At 45.0% G+C, this 26,702-nt stretch overlaps 1 protein-coding gene across 1 annotated transcript in view; it reads left to right on the top strand.

Annotated features, from left to right (window-relative positions):
- Positions 1-26,702, top strand: part of SPAG17 (sperm associated antigen 17) — a 289,645-nt gene that overhangs the window by 138,682 nt on the left and 124,261 nt on the right. The window contains 3 exon segments of the mRNA XM_043512980.1: positions 21,836-21,897; positions 23,903-24,019; positions 25,829-25,983. Coding sequence (XP_043368915.1) covers positions 21,836-21,897; positions 23,903-24,019; positions 25,829-25,983 — 334 coding nt within the window.

The following is a 26,702-nucleotide window of genomic DNA, read 5'->3' as shown; positions in this document are numbered from 1 at the left end:
CTCACACAGAATGCACGGTGCCAGAGCATTCAGGTCTGAGAATACGGCCCCTGCCTAAGGAGACTGCAGTGTGCACTGGGTGTGTGGGAGCCAACCCACTCTTACCTGCTGTCAAGTGCAGTGGGTGAAGCTGCCACTTGGGGAGGCTAGCTCCCCAGCCTACCTGTTCTGCCTGTGGCCCTACCCATACTCCATTCCTGCCCTGCCTCAGGCCCTGCCCCACTCCACCCAGGCCGCACCCTCTCCCCATTGTCTCTCTCCTCTCTTCCCTCCCCCACCTTGCTCACTGCTTTCCAGCCAAATACCTGAACCCAAATGAAGCAAATGACTTTTGAAAAAAACACTCTTCTGCAATTTCTTTCTAAAGAAAATGGAGCATGTTTTCCACTGCATGCCAGATGGTGAAGACTGGACATGCAGAAGGTACCTAATTAAAAGCACTAAATTTGGGAATAAAAAATGTCAATCACAGGTTTTTTTATATGCTCTGAAGTTTGTCAGAGATTTATTTGCAAAACTTAGTAGTAAGGGCGAGTCAGCTGTCTTGCTGAATACAACATTAAATATTATGGAATACGTGATGCAGCTCTTCTCTGTTTTACATTTTCTTAATCAGTATTTTTAAGATGATTTTATATTTTAAATGTACTCTTAAGCCTTCATAAAGTAATCATTCCAGATTAGTACTTATTTAACTCACTTAAACAAAGACATTATTTTAAATTAATCAGTCACAGAGGTTTAGTTTGTTCATAACAATGTTCATTGCTTTTAGAAAAAGGGAACACTAATTTACTTTGTGTGATCTCCATAACAAAAGACATGTTTATGAAATGTCACCAACTTTAAAAAAATATGTATCCAAAGATTTTAGGTATAACAAATTATTTTATATCTTACTAGGTAATGATTTTGCTGGAGGGTTCTCTTAAAACTAGTTCATCAGATAGTCAGAAGTAAAGAAAGGGAAACTCTATGTCCAGCTATCTGGCAGGAAAGGGGTGTTGTCCCTTTAAGGGCTCTCTTCAACAGGGGGATGAAGGGAGAAAGGGATGAACAGAAAGGACAGGAAGACTTTGGAAGCAAGTTTTTTTTACTATAGTAATTAAAATTAAAATGTGTATTTTAGAAAGGGTGGTCTTTTGAAGGATTTATTTAAAAAACTATATGTCTGAAGATCCAAGCATTTAAGGCTAAAGATGATTGTGCATCTAAAAATCTATGCAAGGATTTTTTAGAGATGTGATTTTGTAATCTTTACCAACTCACTAATGAAATATTTTTAAAGCAAATTTTAAACTAAGGTCCTGTAGACTAACATGTTCTGAGTAAATATTACAGTAATGCAAAACTGTTTTTGGCAGTAAATTCAGAAACTGACAGTATATACCTGGGGGTTGGCAAATGCCTGTTAAATAGCTTCATTACCATTTGAATGGCTCTTTAACAATTTCAGTGTTGTGCTAATAGGTCTGGCAGGCTGGAAGGCTTTTTCAGTTTTAAATTAGTAGATCCCCTCCTGAGTAAGAGTCACCAGGCTGCAGCGGCTAGTTGCGGGAGCCTGCAGGAAGGGTCAGAACAGGGATAGGCAGAGCCCGGAGAGTGGCAGCTGTGTATGCTACTTATGCCTAAAGACAGCCCTGCCAATGACCAATGCAGACTGGACTAAATCCTAATCCCACTGATGTCAGTGGGATTAGGATTTAACCCAGTCTGCACTGGTTGTTGGTGTAAACATTTTCAGAACATCTGTACAGATCAATCAGGAAAGGCATCTCAAGGATATCAATATGTATACATCTGGTAGCATTCTGCTTCCACTACTCAGCTGGAATAGTGAACTCTGTCCCTGAATCAGCAAGGTACTTAAGCATGTGCCTAACTTTAGAATTCAAGTAGTCCCAGTAAAGTCAATGCACATTCACAATTACCTTGCTGAATCAAGAAAAGGAGTACTTGTGGCACCTTAGAGACTAACAAATTTATTTGAGCATAAGCTTTCGTGAGCTATAGCTCACTCAAATAAATTTGTTAGTCTCTAAGGTGCCAAAAGTACTCTTTTTTTTTTTTTTTTTTTTTTGCGGATACAGACTAACACGGCTGCTACTCTGAAACTTGCTGAATCACGCTCCCATGAAGTACAATGCCTGTTCAGTCTTAGCAGCTTTGTTAGTGACCAGAGAGTGAAAGCCGGAATCAGAGGTGATGTGTAAAGTACTGTAAATTAGATCAATTAGACTCAGGGTATATCTAAAGTACAAACTTTAGCCATCGCAAGATATGTTGGCATGAAGATGCCATGGTCATATCGCTTGTGCGCGTGCATCATTGGTGCAGTCCAAGACCAGCATCGGCAGTACCACCACTATGGACCCCGCACCAGGGCCTAGTCGGGAGGTAAAGAAGATCACACATAAGCATGGCAGTAAGTTTTCCTCTAAGTTAAGAAGGGAGAAACCCCTTCCATGAGTTTCAGTCCTGGGGATGAAGCAAACCCTAAAGTGCACAAACACAAAAAGAAGCTACATAAATCGATGGATATACCAGGACTGAGTGCAGATTTGTACACACAATCAACATTGTCATCCCTCAGAACCAGAGAGCCATCTGTTCCAGAAGAGATCATGGCTCTGGTTCCGGGGACTGAGAAATTGCCCTTGATTCTGGGGAAGTCAGGAAAAGCACTATAACTCCAGGAAGTGTTTGTCTGGAAAAGCCATGGTCCCCACACCTTCTAGGGCCTTTTACTTCCAGGGAGACGCTATATACGGCACCAGACGCACCACATCTGAAGCACTCTTCACCCCCACTCTGGCAGTATACACACTTCCACCCACTCTGACAGTACTGCTGATGGAACACGTCTCCGAGTTTTCATCTTCGGAGGACTCAGATGAGGATCAAGGACTGTATCCCTTCCAACCACTATGAGTACCAACAGAGGCCTTCTACATCATGGCAGTATCCTCCCTTCCAGCTGCCGCAGAGCCACTGATTTCTTGTGCCGTCCATCCTGCTGGCCCTATTGGGGATCCTAGCCCCAATACCCTCCCTCGGAACCCATCCATTCTATCAAGGAGGTTTCACCTATTTCACCATCTCAGGTGCCTTAGAGTAGATGCTCTGAACCAGTAATGGAAGATGAGCTACTGAGACTGGCTCCGACAATACCACGGGAACAGGAGAGATACCCATCATCCTCTCCTGATGTGGCAGTGGCTTCAACATCCTCCCCGCCCCATCTCCTGCTGACTACTGCCAATTCCAGGATCTCTTGCATAGACTGCCTAGAGAGCTTCACATTCCCCTGGAAAAGATCCAAGACATTCAGCATAAGCTTCTGGATATACTTCACTCATCAGGGCCAAGCACAGTTGCTCTCCCAATCAACAATGCCATCATCGAGCCAGCTCGCACAGTTTCGCATACATTAGCTACATGTACGCTTACCTCAAAGGGGCAGAAAAAAGATACTATGGACCAGCCAAGGGCTCTGACTACATAGTACTCTCACACTCACCTCCCAGTTCACTTGTGGCCCAGGCAGCAATGGAACAGGTAAGGCAACAGTATCCATACTCCACCCCATCTGACAGGAAGGGAAAGACACTGGACCTTTTAGGCTGCAAAATCTTCTCTTCAGCCAGCCTTCAATTCAGGATTTTGAATTATCAGGCATTATTTGCCAGATCCAATTTCCTGAATTACAGTAAATTGGAGGACTTGTTGAGAAACTGACACAACTGGACCAGGTCCACTTCTAGTCAATAACTGAGGAGGGGAAGCTGGTAGTGATGCCCTTGCTCCAATCAGCAGTAGATGCAGCAGAAACCTCATCATGTTCAATGGCTACAGGCATTGTCATAAGGAGGCAGTTGTGGCTCCATTTCTCTGGTTTTCCCAGGGAGGTACAAAATATCATCAAAGACCTCCCTTTTGATGAATACTGTCTTTTCAACCAGAAAACAGTCTATTCCCTCCACACCCTCAAGGATTCGAGAGCTACTCTTCCTTTGGTATTTACACACTGGCACCGAAACATAAGTTCTACTGCCTGCAGCCCACACAGCATTACAGAACCTCCCAGTTTTTCCATCAACAGCCTTATGAACCATCAAGGAAGTGTCAGATAACTCAAAGATCACATCCACCAGGACCACCCTCACAGTCTTCTTCCTCCCAAATGCAACCCCCCACAGAAGAGGTATTTCTGAGGAACCCCAGAGTGCTGTCAACCACCTTGCCTGCTGCCACACAACCACCGCACCCACTTTGGGGGTCATCTAGCACTCTTTTTACGAGCTTGGAGTGCAATAACAACAGACAAATGGGTGGAAAATGTCATCCACTATGGCTATATGATTGAGTTTATTATGCTACCTCATCCACAACCCTCTCCCCGATCCCTTTTCAGGGACCATCCTCACAACAGCATCCTCGCCCTGGAGGTGGACTCCTTACTACAAAGAGGTGCGATAGAGTGGGTTCCTCCAGACTATCAAGGGATAGGGTTTGATTCATCTTACTTCCTGATACCCAAAATGAAGGGTGTGTGGAGACCAATCCTGGATCTCCATTGTCTCAATCACTTCATCTGCAAACCCGTTTCATATGGTCACCTTAACAGCCATCATCCTGTCATTAGAAGAAGGCATGTGGTTTATGGCTTTTGATATACAGGATGCTTATTTTCACATAGACATCCATCTGGCCCACAGGTGGTTACTGAGGTTTAAAATAGGCCCTCCGCACTTTCAATACAGGGTCCTGCCATTTGGACTCACCATTGCTCCCTTCACCAAAGTTTTCTCTGTCATGGCGGCTTACCTCAAGTGTTATGGGGTCCTTGTATTCTCTTATCTCGACAACTGGCTCCTAGTAGCACAGACCAGAGAAAAAGCCTGGATTTCAACCTCCATGTTGCTCAGAATCCTTTCCTCCCTCAAGGTCATCATCAATGTCAAAAATCAACTTTGGACCCCACACGGTTCCTAGACTTTATAGGGGCCTCCATCAGCTCAGTCTCAGCATGAGCATACAAACCAAGGGACAGATTCCAGTCTCTGCAGAAACTCGTAGCCTGAGTGTAGTGAAGCACAGTGGCCTCCCTCTGAGCCTGATGGAGAGGAATCGCCCCATGCCCCCCACCCCCCAGTGGATGGAGCCAAGCCAGCCTTGCCCCTCAGAGGAGACTGGCTGTGGAGAGGTGTTGCTGGGACTGCCGTCTACTGTTGCCAGAAGCAGAGGGGCAGGACAGGAAGTATAAAAGGCAAGCCCTCCAGCTCTGTTGGGCCAGAGCCAGAGAAGCAGGCAGATGTCCCTGCCTTGCTGCCGAACTCCTGCCCAGTGACGGAGCGATGCAGCGCCATGCCCCCAGAGGAGACTGGCTGTGGAGAGGTGTTGCTGGGACTGCCGTCTGCTGTTTACCCTGAAGAGATTGAGGACCCATGAACTATGGAGCTGTGCCAAGGAAGGGCGGTAGGAAGTAGTGCAGGGGAACCAGACATTAGTCCGGTTGTGTTGTGAGGAAACAAGTCATCATGTTTTGAGGACTTTCCCACTGACCCCTTGGTGGGATCACCCACCACTACTAGGGCCGGGGGCAGGGACACGGTGGAGTAGTCCCACGGTGGGCCTGGCTCTCCCTGCCCCCCGTCACCAACCCCACCCCTGAGGAGGTGAATTACTTACCCTAGGCCAGCAGGCCTGTGCCTTGTTTGTGGCTTGCCCCAGCCAGGAAGCTGTGGGCCCCAAGACTGTAATTGCTGTCTGCTTCTACCTGAAAGCTGAAGCTAAAGACTGCTCCTTGCTCTGCCCTGCCAAGGGTCAGAGCCCCCAGACTGTGTCCATTGCTGTCTGCCCCATTGAGGAGGCTTTGGCTAAAGACTCCCTGTTACTCTGCCCTGCTCAGAGGGCCAGAGCTACAGATTGCCTGCCCAGTCAGGTTATTGCCTGCTGTACCCTGACCAGAGGGCCAGAGCCCTAGCCCACTAATTAACTGTTTGTTATTTGGCATAGTAAGGTAGAGTGGCCTCCCTCTGAGCCTGATAGGGAGGGATAACCACATAACCACTACACTGAGCAGTCAACAGTCGTGTTCAGGCCAGGACTTGCCTATTCCTCCTTGGCCACGTGGCCTTGTGCACATACATCACTGCCTTCACTCGCTTCCACCTTCACTATCTCCAGATATTGGCTCCAGAGAGTTTACTCAACAGTGTTCCATGCCATATACCTGATTCTGTTGGTTCCTCCTGAGGTACTCTTTTTCCTCAAGTGGTGGATGGACCCACAACAAATGTGTTCGGGGGTCCCCTTTCTTCCATCTTCCTCAGACAAAACAGTCATCACCAATGTGTCCCTCAGAGGATGGGGAGCACACATGGGAGATAACATGAACCCGTCAGGAATCCAGGATGCACATCAACATTCTGGAACTCAAGGCTGTAAAGAAGGCATGCCAAGCATTTCTCCCATCCATTCACTCCCATCATGTTCTTATGTCGGACAATTCCACCACCATTTACTACATCAACAAACAAGGGGGCATGAAGTCAACTGCTTTGTGTGTGGAGGCGGTCAATCTATGGAATTGGTGCATTGCCCACAAGATCCTGTTATCTGTAGCCTATCTTCCAGGGACTCAGAACATAATTGCAGACTCAGCTGACAATTTGTGACCAATCATGAGTGGGAATTCCATGACACCATAGTAAGCAACATCTTCAACTAATGGGGGACTCCAACCAGGGACCTCTTCACCTCCCCCGCCAACAAGTGCAGTACGTACTGCTCCTCCAGGAGAGGTACTGGTCCCCATTCACAAGGTGATGCACTCATTCTCCACTGGTCAGACAAGATCAGCTATGCAGTTCCCCCCTCTACCACTCCTGCCATGAGTACTCCACAAGATCAGGTGGGAGAGAGCAACAGTCATCCTGATTGTCCCACTCAGACCCAGACAGTTCTGGTTTCCCAACTTTCTCCGCATGTCTGCTCACCCTCCATTTCCCATCCCCTCTTTCCCTGAGCGACTGACTCAACAAAGCAGCAAGATTAGACATTCTGATCCACAGACACTTCACCTCAGAGCATGGTATTTGGATGGGCATCTTCTCTAGAACAGACATGTTTATCAGAAGTGCAAGACATCCTCTCAAGCAGCAGGAAGGAGTCTGACCAGGCCAAGAGGAACTGCTTTGCCTCCTGGGCCCAAAAAAAAAGGGCTTTCCCCAGAACAGGTGGCGATTCCCCTTCTTTTGAATGATATCCTGTTCTTGAAGGCATTGGGTCTCTCCCTCAACTCTCTCAAGGACCATCTGGCAGCAGTTAGCACCTTCTACCCTCCACCCCACTCCAATGGAAGGACACTCCACATTTATACACCCGTTGACTGCTGTGTTTTTGAAGGGCCTCATCAGAACCTTCCCACCTGTACAACCTATTGCCCCCCAGTGGGATCTTAACCTAATTTCTGCTGGTAATAATGAAACAGCCCTTTGAGCTGCTAGCTTCCTGCTATATGTCCCTTTCCATGAAAGTCACCTTCCTTGTGGCTACCAGTTTGGCAAGAAGGGTATGTGAACTTGGGTCCATGATGGCAGATCCACCTTTCACCACTTTCCATAAGGATAAAGTCTCCCTGCGTCTACATCCCAAGTTTCTGCCAAAGGTCGTATCCCAGTTTCATATCAATCAAACTGTCCACTTACCTGCTTTCTTTCTGAAGCTTCACCCCTTGGAATAGGAATGACAACTTCACTCCCTCAACAGCTGTCGGGCTTTGGCCTTCTACTTGCAGCAGACAAGACTGATCAGGAAATCTCCTAGATTGTTTATCACAATAGCCAAGAGGGTTAAGGGGTAGGCAATCTCCACACAGAATCTCCAGTGGGGTGTATTACACTATACTATCAGTTGTCAGGAGTGCCTCCATCCCCTGGAGTGATGGCCCATTTCACGAGAGCCCAGGCTTCAACCACAGCCACTCTCCATGACGTGCTGCTTTGGGACATATGTAGAGCAGCCATGTGGAGTTCAGTATATATCTTTGCCATGCATTATGCCTTGGGGGAAGACTCTGCGAAGGATGCCTTCATTGGTGCAGCTGTCCTCCGCTCAACCATTCCATCCTCATCTTTGCAACCTCCTCCAACTTAGGTACTGCTTGTTAATTGCCCTCAGTGGAATATAGTAGGGACCATCACTTGAAGAAGAAGAAGAGGAGATTACTTACCTGTAACTCAAGATTCTTAGAGATGTGTGTTCCGTAACTGTATTCCACTTCCGGCTTTCCTTGCTCTTGACTGCAGATCTCTTGGATTTGCAGTGGAATAGAACTGGAGATGTGGTCAGTCCACCCCACCCTTTAGCATCTCTGATGAAACTATGAGGTGAGCCAAGGGTGCATGTGCGGACAAACGTATACTACTACTTGAAAAATCTCCAGCTCCGGTTGCATGGTGCACATGCATAAACCCTCAGTGTAATACAGATAGGGACCACACATCTCAAAGAACCTCCAGTTAGAGGTAAGTAACCTCCTCTTGCCATTGAGAATGTTGAAAAGCCAGTAGTGATCCTGGGCAACCCAGCCTACCCCTTGCTCCCCTGGCTCATGAAACTGTACACTGGCCACCTTGACAGCACCAAGAAACAATTTAACTACCAGCTCAGCAGGCGAAGAATGACAGTTGAATGTGCTTTTGGTAGCTCTAAGGGATGCTGGCATTGTTTACTCACAAGATTGGATCTCAGTGAAAAAAATATCCCAATGGTTAAAGCTGCCTGCTGTGTCCTGCATAATATCTGTGAAGCAAAGGGGGTGGGGAATTGCTGCCGGGGTGGAGCGCAGAGGTGGAGTTGCTGTCTGCTGAGTTTGAACAGCCAGACACAAGGGCTATAAGAGCTCAATATGGAGCTATACAGCTCAGGGAAACTTTGAAAGAGAAGTTTAATAGCAAGCCACAGTAATGCGTTGAGGTGTGCCCTACCTGGCCCTGCTGTTTTGAATTAAGAATTGTAGTTCTTGGTGTACATCTATAAATATAACACTGCCAATGCACCTATTAATTTTGTGGTGCCTGGTGTACATTTATGATTATTCTACTGTGTTTTTGTCACTGATCCTATGAGTTATGTCATGTTGTACAATAGCAAGTTAGTCGGTGTTTTCAGTATCACTAGGCGCTCTGCAGAATATGTAGGGAACTAATAAAAGATTAATTATTTTCCAACCAATAGAATTGTATTGAGTAACAAAAACGTTGCAAAAAATTCTGTGAATGTTAAAAGCAAATACATTAAAAACTTAATCGATTTATGAAACAGACCTTAAGAAGGGGAAAGAACATTCATGTCCATTTTAGCTATACTTACAGCAACTGTGGCTCTCCCCGGTCAGTGTATGTGAAGCTTTGGTTGTCCTTACTGTCCCATGGTATAGAACAGTCGGGATAAGGATGTGGCTCCTGATGCTACATGGAATGTTGAGGGGGTTGTAGGGAGGTGCAAAATGGAGTCTCCATGGACTGTAAAGGGAGACGAGTCTGGGATTGTTGAGTCTGCAACATCTGTGTTTGCTTCCAGAGAAGCCCCATTATGTCTTGGTGCATCTCCCTTTCCTTTTCCTACTGTGACTCCTGTCTGCTCTTTCGTTCTCCATAAATCTGCAATATTCACCCTCCAGACTTTCTGCTCATGGTCTAATGCAGCACTAGTTTGCAGGATCTTGCTGAACATGTCATCCTGAGTTCTCTTCTTTCTCCTCTTTATCTGGCTCAAGCATTCTGCAAGTGTGGAGGGGGAACCTCTCAAGGCCCCAACAGCATCTGTTACAGATAAAAAACACAAAGGGACCATTGTTAGTAGATTTGCAATGGAAAATGAAAGTTAAGATTCAGAATTCCATTCCCTTGCTCTGCTAAAGTTTTAAACAAGACATGCTTATTGACACTTCTCCTTTGGAGTGTACACAGCACTACTCACACCACCACCCATGGTGAGTATGGCCTGTCAGGAGCAAGGGAAATTAGAAGGAAATTTCCCAGTTGCATGAAACTATGAGTATAGGGCAATGTCACTGCATACTAGCACCATGTTCTAGAGACAGTGCTGATTTTATCTGATATCTCTTCCTGAGGGTGAGAAAGGCACAGAAAGCACAGCTGCTACTAGCGTCCTGAAGCTGCATAGGCCTGCATGCTGCTAATCTGTTTACTGCAATAGTGCCTGATGAAGTTATCAACACCTGGCATGGGAAAACATCCTACTGCAGGGGAAGAAATAAGGCTGTCATTCCTAGAAACCTTCCTGAAGAGTACTGCAGGGAACCCCCATGAACGTTTTATTGAGATCCCTCAGGAGGATTCAAGGGACATTCCTGTGTACATAAACAAACTTCTCCACATGCCCCTCTCCTCCCCTCCACCCCCCATCTAGCTCTACAGGGGAATGGAAAGCAGATAACTCTACCTCTTGTTGTACTGCTACCTACTCTAGTATGAGTAAATTAATTAGAAGTCAATAGCTGTGTCATGTGAAGTTGGGAGGCGCCACCAGTACATCATTGTAATGGGAAATACATTTACACACTTACCCAAGGTTCCTCCCCCTGCATTGGGCTCACCCCGATCAACTGCCAGGCCTGACTGGACTGCAGTAGAGTCTCAAACAGGTCCTGGCTAGACTCCCTGGTTACATGTTCTTCATACTCCTCCTATTCCTTCTTGTCCTCAGAGGAATCCACAGTGGTGTGTAGGGTGGCGGTGGTGTCTCTGCCAAGTATAGCATGTAGCTCTTTGTAAAAGCAGCAAGCCTGTGGCTTGGCACCGGATCCACTGTTGGCCTCCCTGGATTTCACACTGCACTGCTGCTGATCCCCATCTTACCCTTTCTCCTGCATCCCCTGTGCAAACTGCTCATAGATGTCCACATGTCTGTGGCTGGTTTGTAGCTGTGCCTGCACAGCCTGTTCTGCCAATGCACCCAGGAGATGCAATATCTCCTGTCTACTCCAGGCTGGAGCACATCTTCAGTATGTAGCCAGCATGGTTGACGGGGCAGTTGCACACAACAGTGGAGAGTTGCTAGGTGTGTTCGCTAAGGTGGACAATCAGGAAAAAAAAATTAAAAATTCTTGGGGTTTAAAATTGGGGGGATATTGTTCCAGGTCCAAAGTCTGGAAGAGAAAGAGAAGAAAGGAGGAAGAGAAATTGTTCTCCTTCCTCCTCTAGTCCTCCAAGGAAAAGGTTTCATAAGATGGACAGGAGCCATTCCAGGGCTTAGAGAAATTACTCCTCTTCTTCTAAGAGGGGCAAAGATCAGCACCGTGATTTCTCAGGTATGCAGGAAAAACCTGGGCCATCTAACCACTTTTTGTATCAAGATGAGATCAGTTGGACACTGTACCATCAACTCTGCTATCATCCGTGGGACACCCATTGAGTCTGGTACCAATGACATAGGCATCAGCACTGACTGTTTTTATGCAAATGCTGTACCTGGCAGCATTGGAACATAAGAATAGCCCTACTGGGTCAGACCAAATGTTTATCTAGCCCAATATCCTGTCTTCTGATAGTGGCCAGTGCCAGGTGCCCCAGAGGGAATGACCAGAACAGGTTATCATCAAGTGATCCATCCCCTGTTGCTCATTCCCAGCTTCTGGCAAACAGAGAGTAGGGACACCATCCCTGCCCATCCTGGCTAATAGCCATTGATAGACCCATAGGCGCCGACTTCCCCTCTGCCCCGTGGGTACTTGACACCCGCCCCGCCCGTCCCTGCACCACCCTCACCCTGTCCCAATTCCACCCCTTCCCCCAAGTCCCCACTCCTGCCCCCAAGCGTGCTGCATCCCCACTCCTTCCCCTCCCTCCCGGAAAGTCCTAAGCGCTGCCAAACAGCTGTTAGGCAGCGGGTGGGAAGCGCTGGAAGGGGGAGGAGCGGGGATGTGGCACGCTCGGAGAAGGAGGAAGCAAGGAGGGGGTGGGGGCAGAGGGAGCTTGTGCGTGGTGGGTGTGGAGCACCTGCTAATTTTTCCCCATGGGTGCTCCAGCGCTGCAGCACCCATGGAGTTGACGCATATGGATGGACCTATCCTCCATGAATTTATCTAGTTCTTTTTTGAACCCTGTTATGGTCTGGGCCTTCACAATATCCTCTGGCAAGGAATTCCACAGGTTGACTGTGCGTTGTGTAAAGAAATACTTCCTTTCATTTGTTTTAAACCTGCTGCCTATTAATTTCATTTGGTGACCCCTAGTTCTTGTGTTATGAGAAGTAGTAAACAACACTTCCTTATTTAATTTCTCTACACCAGTCATAATTTTATAGACCTCAATCATATCTCTCCTTAATGGTCTCTTTTCCAAGCTGAAAAGTCCCAGTCTTATTAATCTCTCCTCATACGGAAGCCATTCCATACCCCTAATCATTTTTGTTGTCCTTTTCTGAACCTTTTCCAATTCCAATATATCTTTGGACTTACTCTTCCTCTCTATTCCTGGCTCTCCAATAATTCAAGAGCATTCAGATGCCAAGTGTTTTTCTTCTGTGTCCTCAGCACCACATGGACTGGTCACAGAGAGCAACCCTAGGCACGTGCTCACTGTGCCTAATTAGAAATCTGGCCCTGCTGCCAAGCACTCTGGGGCTGGGGGCACTGCGGCAGCCCAGGGCTGGGGGAATGGCAACCATGGTGGCGTGCTCTGGCAGGGGAGGGGAGTGAAAGAGGCAGGGCCTTTGGCAGAAGGGGAGGGACTGAGGGCTACTCTCCCCCAATGGAAATACACTGCCCCTGAGGAAAGGGATTCTACTCATGGTATTTCCTGATCCCCAAGTCCAAGAGAGGGATGAGATCTATTCTTGACCTTTGAGGTCTCAACAAGAACATCAAATACATGAGAGTCCACATAGTTACTCTAGCTAATATTCTCCCCGCTTTGAATCAGGACAACTGGTTTGCTGCTATCAGCCTTCAGGACACCTACTTCCTTGTGACAATTTTCTCAAGCTACAGGAAGTATCTGAGATTTGTAGTCTCAGGTCAGCATTACCAATACACAGTGCACCCCTTTGACCTGTCATCAGCTCCATGTATTTTTACCAAGTGCATGACTGTAGTAGAGCATATCGCAGGCATAGAAGAATATGTCTTTCCTTTCCTGGACAATTGGTTACTAAGGGGCAAGTCCTTTGTCGTATCCAGTTCTCTTCCGTAGTCTGGGTCTGATTTTAAACAAATGGATGTCAACTTTAGTACCATCACAAAAAATCAAATTCATGGGGCCCTGCTAGGCTCTACAAGTTTGAGGGCATTTTTGCTGAATGAATGATTTCAAGCAGTTTGTCGCCTGTGTCTGTCTCTTCACTCTCACCCTTCAGCTACAATCTGTGTATGCCTGAAGTTGCTAGGTCATATGGCTGTATGCACTTATGTAGTCCAGTATGTGAGATTGCATCTTCTCTTCAGGGCTGGTTGAAGTTGGTATATCCCAAATTGGATGGCCTGGAGTGGTGGATGGATCAGATCTATGTTTGCGAAGGGGTTCCCTTTGCCTGTCCTCCACTGATCAGTTATTGATTCTTCCACAGGAGTTTGGGGAGCACATCTGAGGACACTGAAAATTCAAGGTTTGTGAGAACAAGAGGCTTCCCTTCATAACAATGTCCTGGAGCTTTGAGCCATTTACAATGTGTGCAGGCTTTTCAGGTGCAGATCAAGGCTATGGCATTACATATACTCACCAACACCCCTGCAATGTGAACAAGCAGGGAGGATCCTGCTCCATCCAGCTTTAACAGGAGGCAGTCTTGGAAGTTTTGTATCAAGAAGAACAGAATTCCACCAGCTGCTCTCTTACTGGGGGTCCAGAATCACTTGGTCGATCATCTCATGTTGGGATTCCCTCTGAGACCTTTTCATTCAGCTTATCCAGAACACCTTGTCTAATTCTGGAAGACCATTTCATCCAGTTCTCTGGGATCCAAAACACTCAGTTTGACTCTTGATTTCATCATTCGGGTTCCTTTATTTGGCATACAGCAAAGCTATCTGAGTTGATCAGACTCAAGCGTAGGATATAGCGCATATAACACATCTGAAGTTACACAGGCCTCTTCCTTTGTGTATATTTACACTTTGCATTGAATTTGCTGTACATTAAATCACACATTTTTGGATTGGCTTGGTTACTTTGCAGGAACCAATCTCTGTACAGCATGCTCTGTCTGTGTACTGGTCATGTCGAACCTGATCTTTACCTTTCAGGCTTATCTTGTCCATAGTCCCTAGCATCAGGCTGTTGCTGCTTATCTTAGATAGCACAGGCATCCTGACTCAAGCATACGATTTTCCAAGCCCCTATTTACAACTTAACTTTCCATTCACCTTCCCAAGAAATAAGGCAAGTTACTTATCCACTAAGAAATGAAGCAAGTTACTTGTGTCAAGCCAGGCCTATACTTCAGCAGGAATTTCTCCCAGAATCACTAGTGGTCTCTGAAGAGCAGTTGCTGGGAACGATCTTCAGAGAATGGGGCATTCCAACTATCAACAAACAACAAGAATTGCCATCAATTTTGCTCTTGAGTGGATCACAGTCCAGGCTCCTTAAATAACACCTTCCATCCAAATTGGGGATTGGAACTGATGTATTCCTTCCCCCCAATCCCACTCATTTCTCGGGTTATTCTCAAACTGAAGCTGCCACATGGATTCACCAAGGGCAAGTCATGCCTTCTATGATGAGATAACTGGCTCTGTGGATGAGGGGAAATCAGTGGATGTGTTATTCCTTGACTTTAGCAAAGCTTTTGATACGGTCTCCCACAATATTCTTGCCAGCAAGTTAAAGAAGTATGGGCAGGATGAATGGACTATAAGGTGGAAAGAAAGTTGGCTAGATTGTCGGGCTCAACGGGTAGTGATCAATGGCTCCATGTCTAGTTGGCAGCCAGTATCAAGGGGAGTGCCCTAAAAGTTGGTCCTGAGGCTTGTTTTGTTCAATATCTTCATAAATGATGTGGAGGATGGTATGGATTGCATCCTCAGCAAGTTTGCAGATGACTAAACTAACTGGGAGGACAGGTAGATACGCTGGAGGGTAGGGATAGGATACAGAGGGCCTTAGACAAATTAGAGGATTGGGCCAAAAGAAATCTGATGAGGTTCAACAAGGACAAGTGCAGAGTCCTGCACTTAGGATGGAAGAATCCCAGGCACTGCTAGGCACCAAATGGCTAGGCAGCAGTTCTGCAGAAAAGGACCTAGGGGTTACAGTGGGTGAGAAGCTGGATATGAGTCAACAGTGTACCCTTGTTGTCAAGAAAGCTAACAGCATTTTGGGCTGTATAAGTAGGAGCATTGCCAGGAGACTGAGGGATGTGATCATTCCCCTCTATTCGGCATTGGTGAGGCCTCATCTGGAGTACTGTGTCCAGTTTTGGGTCCCGCACTACAAGAAGGATGTGGAAAAATTGGAGAGTCCAGTGGAGGGCAACAAAAATGATTAGGGGGCTGGAGCACATGACTTATGAGGAGAGGCTGAGGGAACTGGAATTATTTAGTCTGCAGAAGAGAAGAATGAGGGAGGATTTGATAGCTGCTTTCAACTACCTGAAAGGTGGTTCCAAAGCTGATGGATCTAGATGTACTCAGTGGTAGCAGATGACAGAGCAAGGATTAATGATCTCAAGTTGCAGTGGGGAAGGTTTAGGTTGGATATTAGGAAAAACTTTTTCACTAGGAGGGTGGTGAAGCACTGGAATGGGTTACCTAGGGAGATGGTGGGCTCTCCATCTTTAGAGGTTTTTAAGATCAGGCTTGACAAAGCCCTGTCTGGGATGATTTAGTTGGGGTTGGTCCTGCTTTGAGGAGGGGTTTGGACTAGATGACCTCCTGAGGTCCCTTCCAACCCTGATATTCTATGATTCTGTGATCTCAACCTGCACTTTCTCAGTTGGTTTCACAAGAGCCTATTCATTCTGGAGAAGTTTCAGAAGAGGACCTTCCTCAAGCTGGAGACACGGTTGGAACAACAGCTATATCATCCTCATTCCCAGATCAGGCTGTGATTCCCTCTGCCTCATTTCACCCAGATGATTTTTTAAAATATCAAGCTTTGATCAGAAGAGTGATTGAGCCATTACAGGTTTCCCTGGAGGAGGTTGAGGAATTCTTACATAAATTTGTCAATATACATCATCTGACCATGCCAGAGGTAGATAGCACTCCCGATTAATGAAGCTCTCATGGATCCTGCCAGGAATTTATGGCACACATCCAAAATAGCTGTCCCCACATCAAAGAAGGTGGACAAGTAACAATGCCCCATCTGCAGGAGCAGATAACTGGCTTTTTAGTATATGTTTCAGCTAATGAGAAATTAAAACAACAACACAGAATAACTCAAAGAGAACACAAACCAAATCATCTTGACTTATTTAGTCAGAAATACTATTCTTCAGCAAAACTTCCATTTAGGATCTCAAACTACCAATCTCTGTTGATCCATTATGATTTTATGAACTATTACAAGTTTTCTTCTTTTGTTGACAAACTACCTCCAGAGAATAGGGAGGAGTTTTCAGCTGTATTTTCAGAAGGACAATTAGTTGTGAGAATGTCTGTCTGAGTGGCACTTGATGTGATCGACACTGCTTCTAAACCTGTGGCCATATTGGTGTTCATGAGAAGGGCATCCTAGCTTCCAAATTCCATTTTCTATTTGTAGTTGAGTCATGGATATCCCTTTTCAATGCCGAGATCTTTTTAGCTTAAAAACTGGTGATATCCTTCATTCTTTGAAGAATTCTTGTGTTATGCTGTGATTTCTTGGGGTATACACACATCTGCCCTTAAAAGAAAAGAGAGTTGATCACTGTGACATAGTGGGGATTTTCTCTTGTTATACTATATGTGAGTCTTTCTGTTTTTGCATGAATGCATCCGATTAAGTGAGCTGTAGCTCACAAAAGCTTATGCTCAAATAAATTTGTTAGTCTCTAAGGTGCCATAAGTACTCCTTTGGGTATAAGGGAGTGTGACTTTTGCGGGGGTTGCTCCAGCTGCCTGCAGGGATGCTATGGCCGCCCTTTCGTAACCTGAGACCCAGGAGGGGGATGTGACCAGGTGATTCTTGGCCCGGGAAGCGAGACAAAGGCTGGAGGAGGAGCAACAGGCAGGGCAGGGGCCAGGCAACTGGAAGTGAGTCAGTCTCAGCTGGCTTGGGGCACAGGGAGAGGACCAGAGCCCTGGCCCTGGGCTCCCCTCCCTGCAAGATGGACTTGGCTGAAAGTCACTGATTTCGGTGCTAACAAGTTCTGTCCCACGCTGTGTTCCTGTTGACTAATAAACCTTCTGTTTTACCGGCTGGCTGAGAGTCACATCTGACTGTGGGGTTGGGATGCAGGGCCTTCTGGCGTCCCCAGGAGCCCCACCCAGGCGGACTCACTGCAGGAAGTGCACGGTGTGGGAGGGATGTTGAATGCTCCGAGGCCAGACCCAGGAAGGTCGAAGCTGTGTAAGCTTCTTACCCTGGAGACAGTATGCTCAGAGAGAGGAGGAATGCTCCCCCAGAGTCCTGACTGGTTTCGTAGGGAATAGTTCCAGAGCATCGCCTTGGTGGCTCTGACACAACTGGTGGTAGCGGTAGGATAAACTGCACCCCATGGACAGAGCATCCTGCATTAAGTGACTGGGGAGCAGTAACATGAAGGGGAATTAGCGAGAGACAGACGTGCTGAAGACTCTGAGAGGTGCAGTTCCAGGAGGAGGAAGAACTTACAGCTTAACCCCAAGAGAGAGTGGAACCCCAAGAAGGGCTGTTGCACTGAAGGGGTTCCTCCCAGGGATCATGGGGAGCTGAGAGAGCATGGGCCTGTGAGTCCGTAACCACTAGGGAACAGCATGGAGATGGCCTATAACCGACTCCTGAAGAATGATATTGTAGAGCTGTGCAGAGAGAGGACTGCACATTGGAAAGTTCACTAAAGCACAGCTGATTGCTCAGTTGGAAGGGGAGCCAGCTCCTGACCCAGCTGGGGCCACGAGAGAGGCTGGGAGCAACCAGGCAACCCCAGGGCCCGCATCGGCTCCTGACTCAGCTGGGGTCGCAAGAGACACTGGGAGCAGCCAGGTGTCCCAGAGACCCATGACCCAACCAGCAGGGGGATCTGAGACGGTTGGAATTAGAGCTGAGATCGAAGGAGTCAGAGGACCATGAGAGACAGGGAAGGCATGAAGAAGAACAGCAGGAGAGACAGAAGCAGCATGAACTGGCGATGGCTGAGCTGAGAGGCAGAAGGACCCGTCCAGGGGTGAGTGGGGATGGACCCCGAGGTGCCAGTTCCGCAGGGAACCTTGACACTAAATTGCTGTCCCAGGTTAAGGAGGGGGGAGATATAGATGCTTGTCTCACAGCCCTTGGGAAGGCTGGCAACTGGAACCAGGCTGGCCCTGCAGAAAGACTCCGGTGTCTAGCCCCCTTCCTGGGTCCCAAGGTCATAAAGCTGTTTAGCCAGATAGGCAGGGTGGCAGACTGGCTCTCACTCCTGGCCCCAACACATATGCCTGCATAGACTCTCCTAGGCTCAGGCCCCTCGGATCCCCAGTGGGAGCAGAAGGTGGCGGTCAATGGGGAAACATTCCTGGGTGGCGAGACCCTGGGACAGAGAGAACTGTTGTCAGGTCCCGGGTGGTACAGCCTCACCAGATGCTGAGGGGCTCTGTGACTTGAGTGAAGGTCCCAGGGATGAAGCCCCTCGCCCTGCCTATGGCCCAGATTCCTGTGCAGATGTAACCCACACACCTTCTGGGTGTGGTGTTCTGTCCCATCTAGTGGCACCGAGACCACTTAGTGAGAAAGAAAAAATGAGTCTGTTCTACAGCCTTAGCTAACCACCAGGTGGCTTTTAGCTTGTGCAGTAGAGGCTCATGCACTAAGCTCCAGAGGTCCCCGGTTTGATCCTGCCTGCTGATGACCGGGGTCTATCGGCGTTACACAGACACAGGGGGTTGGGCTGGCTGGTAGTTGGGGTTCTTCAAGATATCGGCTGTGACCTCATGTTGGGGGATGACTTTGTCTCAGGCCCTGCTCCTGTAACAGCCGAGGATTTGAATTTGAATCCAGGCAATCAATCGGCTGAGACTGAAGCAGTCAGTGAAAATGCAAATGACCTGGCTGGCAGCGGGGAGGAACTGTTAAACTCAGAATATCTGCCTGTCTATAACCAGAGTCCTGGAACTGAGTGGGACAGAGAGATACTTCCCACACCCCTGCACATGGGGGAGGTGGTTCATGGTGGCTCTGATGCTGTAAGCAAAGCAGTGGGCTCGCTGCCTGCCCTTATTGGCACAGCAGGGGCAAAGCTGAGCCCAGGAGGATCAGAGACCAAAGCTGAGTGTAGGGAACCACAGCCAGGGCGGAATAGCTGCCAAGCAGGGCTGCAAAAGACCAGGCACAAGGGTAAAGCAGCCTTGAGACACCTGCCCGTCATAAAGGAGTCTTTTCAGAAGGTGGCCCTGGACTTGGTGAGGGCGAATGGAAGGGGAAGGCCTCCCCCACTGGAGAATCAGTGATGGAGTATGTACTGACTTTTTGTGAAAAGCTTGCTAAGCCCATGAATCTGGCCAGGGAGAAACTAGCCAGGGCTCAAGGGACGCAGAAGGTCTGGTACAACTGTTCAGCCTATGGCACCGGCGACCGGGTGAGGGTTCTCATCCCAGTGAGGAAGAATAAGCTGCTTTCAGAAATCAGATGAACTTCTTACAAAATATATGGGCTTCAATTACACCAGACCACTAGGTACTAGAAATAGTATCAGTCAGATACTCAATCCAGTTTGAACTAAAAATCAGCAAAGAAAAGTCCAGACTGACACCAATAAAAAGAATAGCATTTACAGGAGTTGTTATAGATTCTATCACAGCCAGTGCATATCTGCCTCAGGACGTATTCAAGAACATGTCCACTGTCATACTGCAGATTCAGTCAAATCCAAGCACCAAAGTGATGACTTCCCCAAGTCTTCATGGACTTATGGCACCTTCCTTGCATGCAGGTTTGGCTAAAATCAGTTTATATTCAGAGTAGGCATTGCTTAGCTATGCCTCCTTTAATACCATGAAATTTACTAATGTCCCTAGGGTGGTGGGAAGATTCCAAATGTGTGTGAAAGAGGCTAGTGTTTGCACCACACCTTCCATCCAGAACTATAGTGACAGAGGCTTCCCTTTGGGGGGCACACATGGATCATTGCAGTGTGCAAGGCCTTTGGACTCCAGACAAAGATCAACTGCATATATATGTGTTGCAGCTCAGAGCAGTTCACAGAGCCTGTATTCCTTCCATGTATTCAAAGACAATCAAATTCAAATCATGACAGACAACATGACTGCCATCTTCTATATAAACAAACAGGGAGGTGCAAGATCATTTTTGCTATGTCAGAAGGAAGTTTGACTATGGAACTGATGTATCCGTTATCAGATATCCCTTACTGTGGTTCACTTCCCAGGTTTGTAGAATATCTTGGCAGACAGGCTGAGCAAACATTTTTCGTTCAGCTATGGATGGGAGGTCAAGGACTCAGTTATACACAGTATCTTCAGGGATTTTTTGAGGAAAAAATGTTTTGTCTGAAAAATTTTACTGAGCACTAGTCCTATGACATTTGGATTCTGCAATAGAGAAGGAACTGAGTGGCAGCGGGGCCACTCCATTCTTTATGCTCTCAGTGCAGAGCACAAGGACACTCAAGGTACATGCACAGCCCCAACAGAAACTATTGGCCAAAAAACCATGCACATGTGCATGCACACTACCAGGAGTGGAATATATACATAGACGACACATTTCAAAGAACTCCAGTTACTGTACAGAGAAGTAGCCTCTCTTTCTGTGATCTAATGACAACATAGTTATGAAAGCTCTAATTTCTAGTTGCTTCTTGCAGTGTCCAAAAAGGTGTTGCCATATGATTGTTACTTGGTGGCCTATATGAAATGAATATGGTAGCCTGAGTCAAGTCTTTAGTGAACAAGTGTCAAATCATGAAATCACCACCAGAATTGTCACTAATTGGCCCTTTAGTTAGCAATCTCATCACAGAAGATGAACAACAAATGGTCCAAGGAAACTGAATACCCTCTTACTCCTAGAGGTGGGGCCCTCATGTTCATGGCTGAGCACACTGGGAAAGCAGGATGGAGAAGCTTCCACTTCTACCCATGCTCTACCTAGTCAGTGCACAAATTAGAGGATGTGATATCTACGGAGTTGCCAGTCTGGCACCTTTCACCCCCATTAATTTCAATAAAAAATGTTTTAAAGGTTTGGATAATTTTATTACCATAACAGAATAATAATTTTGCTTACAGCTTATGTGCTGAAATAAGGCTAATCAAACCTCATGGTTCTGGGTGGAAACTAACTGCCACAGAGTTGGGAAAGCATTAACTCTTCTTCCCTTCATCAAGCATTATGCGATTGCTAATATAGAGGATAGATATTTTCCTCCTTTCTGTAAAGAATCAGGTAGTAATCTCTTCTGGTGATGTGATTCTGGACTTGATGAATCCATGGAAAGTCCTGTGTTCTTATGATCTTCTGTAGGGTCAAGAATGTGATTGGGTGCTTTATCATTTATCAAAGCAGGGCCCTTTCCATACTGATAAGGCAAAGCGTGAAGGGATACATGTAGCCTTCTGGTGGGTGAGATAAAATGTGCCCACAACATGTGAATTACAAAAAGGAATAAAGTAAATAACAGAATAACAAATTGTGAAAATATCTAGAACTCTAGCATGTTTCTTCATGTGTTCAATTTCCAGTGCATATAGAAAAGAATGACAAACGTGGAGAAGACGGTCTGGCTGATCCTCTTGTAAACAAAGTAAGAAATTAGTTTCTTCACTTCAGAGGTGATTAGTGTAGTGAATGAAATAAACTATGGAGTGGGCTCTTAAAAGGCTGCAGCTTTTTATTTGTTTATTTAGATGTATTTGAGCAGTACTTCACTGTGTATCTGGACCACTCACCCTGCCATGGCTGCACCAGATGAGAGGGGCCAATGCCAAGCTCCTGAGGTGGAGTCTGTCCTTCCAGAATTATGAGATGGAGGTGGCTTGAAGGAATATTAAGGACTGTACAAAGTGAATTCCTCTTGCAGGGGATTCTTGGTGAATCTCCATGTGGGTGTTAATTTTATTTAGGGCTGTCAAGAGATTAAAAAAATTAATCGCAATTAATTGCATTGTTAAACAGTAATGGAATACCATTTATTTAAATATTTTTTGGTGTTTTCTACATTTTCAAATATATTGATTTCATTTACAATACAGAATCGAAAGTGTATAGTGCTCACTTTATATTTACTTTTGATTACAAATATTTTCACTGTAATAAACAAAAGCATGCTCCACACCTCATCCCTCTCAGATATTGGAAGGCACTTCTGATTCTTAAACCTTGGGTTGAGTGCTGTAGCTATTTTTAGAAATCTCACATTGGTATCTTCTTTGCATTTTGTCAAATCTGCTGTGAAAGTGTTCTTAAAACAAACGTTCTGGGTTATCATCTGAGACTGCTATAACATGAAATATAGGACAGAATGAGGGTAAAACAGAGCCGAAGACATATAGTTCTCCCCCAAGGAGTTCAGTCACAAATTTAATTAATGCATTATTTTTAACGAGCATCATCAACATAGAAGCATATCCTCTGGAATGGTGGCCGAGGCATGAAAGTGCATATGAATGTTTAGCATATCTGGCACATAAATACCTTGCAATGCCAGCAACAAAAGTGTCATGTGAAAGCCTGTTCCCACTTTCAGGTGACATTGTAAATAAGAAGCAGGCAGCAGCCTCTCCTGTAAATGTAAACAAACTTGTTTGTCTTAGCTATTGGCTGAACAAGAAGTAGGACTGACTGGACTTGTAGGCTCTAAAATTTTACATTGTTTTGGTTTTGAGAGTAGTTATGTAACAAAAAAAATCCTTTTGTAAGTTGCACCTTCATGATAAAGAGATTGCACTACAGTACTTGTATGAGGTGAACTGAAAAATACTATTTCTTTTGTTTATCATGTTTACAGTGCAAATATTTTTAATAAAAATAATAATATAAAGTGAGCACTGTACACTTCGTATTCTATGTTGTAATAGAAATCAATATACATGAAAATGTAGAAAAACATTTAATAAATTTCATTGGTATTCTATTGTGTAACAGTGCAATGAATCGCAATTAATTTTGTTGAGTTAGTCATGTGAGTTAACTGCGATTAATTGACAGCCCTAATTTTATTATGTTTTGGGATAATACCATAAAGTCCAATAGCTTTAAAGTACTATAAAATCAACATCTTGCAATTCTGCATTATCTAAGAAGGAGTGTGGAGGGGACCTTCTTATGGCAATGCTGTGCTACTTACTGAGTGCAAGAGATTAATTTTAGAGTAAGAGCTTAAGAGAGATTGCCAAACTGTAGTCTCACTAACAGACTGTGTGGCTTGGCATCTTCACCAACATCTGTCTGCCTTTTAGCCCTAGATAAGTAAAGCCATGTTAAAGTGACTTCACAAGACCTGTCTGTAATTGCTTACAGCACTCAGAAGCTTATAACCTAACAATAGAAATATTTAGATTATGTTGATCATAAAGCAGTCAAAGGCAAAATCTTTTTGTCAGTTTTTATTCTTACTAAAACATTGCCATATAGATTTATACATGTGCAGCTTTATGCAATTAACTATGATGCTGCACTGGGCATTGTCTGTTCTATATTCTATTCTACCTCCTGCTCCTCACTGTACTTAAATCAATGGAATAACATTCAGTTTAAAACAACTGAATACTAAAATATTGGGGGGTTTTTGTTGTTTGATGTACTTTGAGGTTAAACAACAGAGGTATGGCCCAGAGACAGATTCAGTGGAAATACAAAAGACTCAGCAGCGGCATTTGACAGACTGGAGTTTTGCTGAACATTATGAGCCACGTCTTCTTCTTCAGGTATTTATGAGCTGGGATTCTCATAGTCACAATAGCTCTAGGGGCTGGTGCACAGAGGGCTAATAACAGGATACGGAGCATTTTACTGATAGGTCACTGATTCAGATTTGGCTCTGATAAATGGTTACCAAAAGCCATTATTCTTCAACTGCTTTTTGGTGACTTTAATTAAATGATTTTGTCATTTTAATCTATTTCGTAATTTTGTTCATGACTCAAAAAACAGCATTACAATTGTCCTTTTTGGCATTGGAGTCCAGACTGAACATGTGATAGAAGGGACTTGCTTTTTATCCCTAGGATTGGCTTTTCTGTGACATTGACTGCAACAATGACATTGGCTGCAAGGTTTAGGAACGCTTCCCTGCATCCATTTTATGAATAAACTGAAGACTTTAGTCTTCATGACTGTCAGCTAGAACAAAGGGTCCTGTCCTTCAAGTTCTCCAGGTGCAGTACTCCCATGGATATGAGAGACTCATAATAGAAATAGGGTAATGATTGATATTTATCTTAAAGGAAAGAAAAAACAAGAATTGTAAAAGATGAATCAGAGTGCAGTACTGCAAATGTATTGTGGTCTGTTCTTTCCTCACTTACTCTAGGATTGTGCCTGTTAGGAATATCCTAGAGTTGTACTAACCCAGAGAGTATGAGGAGGTGTTCTGCCATGAACCTCATGGGGAATAGAGATGGATCAGACCCTGTGCTCTGTTGACTTACAGGGGCTGTAGTTCTGCTTAGCTTTTTGTACTCTTCCCACCACACTGACCGCACATTTAAGGGCCAGGTAGAATCTGGTCCTAAATTACAGTACTTGGGAAATTCCTACTAATGCAATGGACCTAATATCTATACCACTGGTAGTAAATATCAGAGATGGTTATAAAATGTCCATGAAAACAAAATTTCAACACAAAATGGAAACAAAAACTTTGTAAAAACTTTTCCTTTTTCTCATCAGCTCTAGAAAAAAAATTTCTTCATTAAAATTGTCACATACCATTTCATTTTCTATATGGAAAGCAATATACTCTCTGCCACACCTTTACATATCCTTTTGCATATTGCTGTTAATTAGTTTTCTTTTGTAAACTGAATATTCAATTAACTAGAATTTATTCATAAAATAGATTCAACCCAATAAATTATGATATATAAATGAATTTCAGTTCCATTTCAGCTCTAGCATTCTGCAAAAATGATAGCATATAAAATAAGATAAAATGAGATTCATCCTAGAGCCAGTACATGCATTAAAAAAAGATGCACAACACAGAATGGGCTAGAAAAATTTACTGGAAAGCAGTAAATCTGGAGAACACCAGCAGTGATAGCACAGTGAATTGGATACAATATGAACTTGTAATGTGATATAGCCATAAAAGAAGTAAATTTATTTTCTTTCTGCATATATGTAGGCAAGGAGATGATACTTCTTTTTCTGTACAGCTCCAGCCAAACCTAAAATATTGCATTCAGATTGCATCCCAAAGAGATGGGGGTGGGGGGTAGGAGAAGATCAAGTTATGGTTCCTATGAAATTGCTAGTGGAGTTGGCTGACTGCATGGGTATAGCTAATGGCACTTCTTAAATGTATGTGGTTGTGGGAATACAGCTTCTACATGCCTAGGGACACTAGAGAGACTTTCTGTCTGCTGGAGGTAGAATGCCTTTTGGTGCTTCTGTGCCATCCCTTATTATGTGCCATCCCTACAAAGCACAATCAAGCGCTCTTGTAGGAGTTGGGGGTACCATTTGTCTGTATGGAGGATGTGTCTTAAGTATTAATTTATTTTCATTTTCAGGTTTTACACAATGCAACCCAACAATACAGGTGTATTGATTCCTATTACCACACCCAAGATAACTCTCTGCTTATAGTCCTTCACAATCCAATGAACCAACACCGTCAGTGCAAGGAATCCTGGGATATTGCAATGCACTCTGATGTTGGATTCAGGTAATACATTTTTTTAGATGTTATCTTCAAACAGGCATTTTAGCTGAAAGCCTGGCAATGGAAAAGGACCTTGACATAACAAGCACTTATGAAATATGGTTGCATCAGAAAAATCAATGGGCTAACTGTAATACCTGGCAATAAACTGTTCAAGAAGAAATTACTAAGTCATTAGGGGGAAGGGATTGGGGACATAGTAGTAGCACTATATCTAAAATATACCACAGACTCTACTGAGGTAAAAAAATTCTGAGCGAATAGTGCCACCCCATAGAATTTGTATGCTTACAAATCACAAGTCATAAGAATACAAATATGTTAATAGGGTTATACACTGGCTCCATATCAGGAAAAAAGATATTGGGGACACTATTTTGAGGGAACTCAAAGAGCCAACTAAGTCTAATTAAACAAATCAGTTCCTTCACCTACCCATATATGAACTGGTCAAATGTCACAACAGGACAAGATTTACAGAAGCAATTTCACAATACCTTAAACAATTTCTTCTTGGAACAGCAAGTCATAGAGAGTACAAACAAAGGGTCTATTCTTTGTCCCTGATTAGTTTCCACAACACCTGATTTTGGTGCTGTGGTTCAGGAATCCAAACAACAGAGTAGTCAGTGAAAAATTTGAGATTCTCTGGCAAGGTTTGCAAGGATTTGTGGAGTCTTGTAAGGATAATCATACTATAAGTGCACCAGGAGGTACTCAGT

Source organism: Dermochelys coriacea, chromosome 1 (genome assembly GCF_009764565.3).
Source record: "Dermochelys coriacea isolate rDerCor1 chromosome 1, rDerCor1.pri.v4, whole genome shotgun sequence".
Classification (NCBI taxonomy): Eukaryota; Metazoa; Chordata; order Testudines; family Dermochelyidae; genus Dermochelys; species Dermochelys coriacea.
This window is presented reverse-complemented; position numbering and strand designations above follow the sequence as displayed.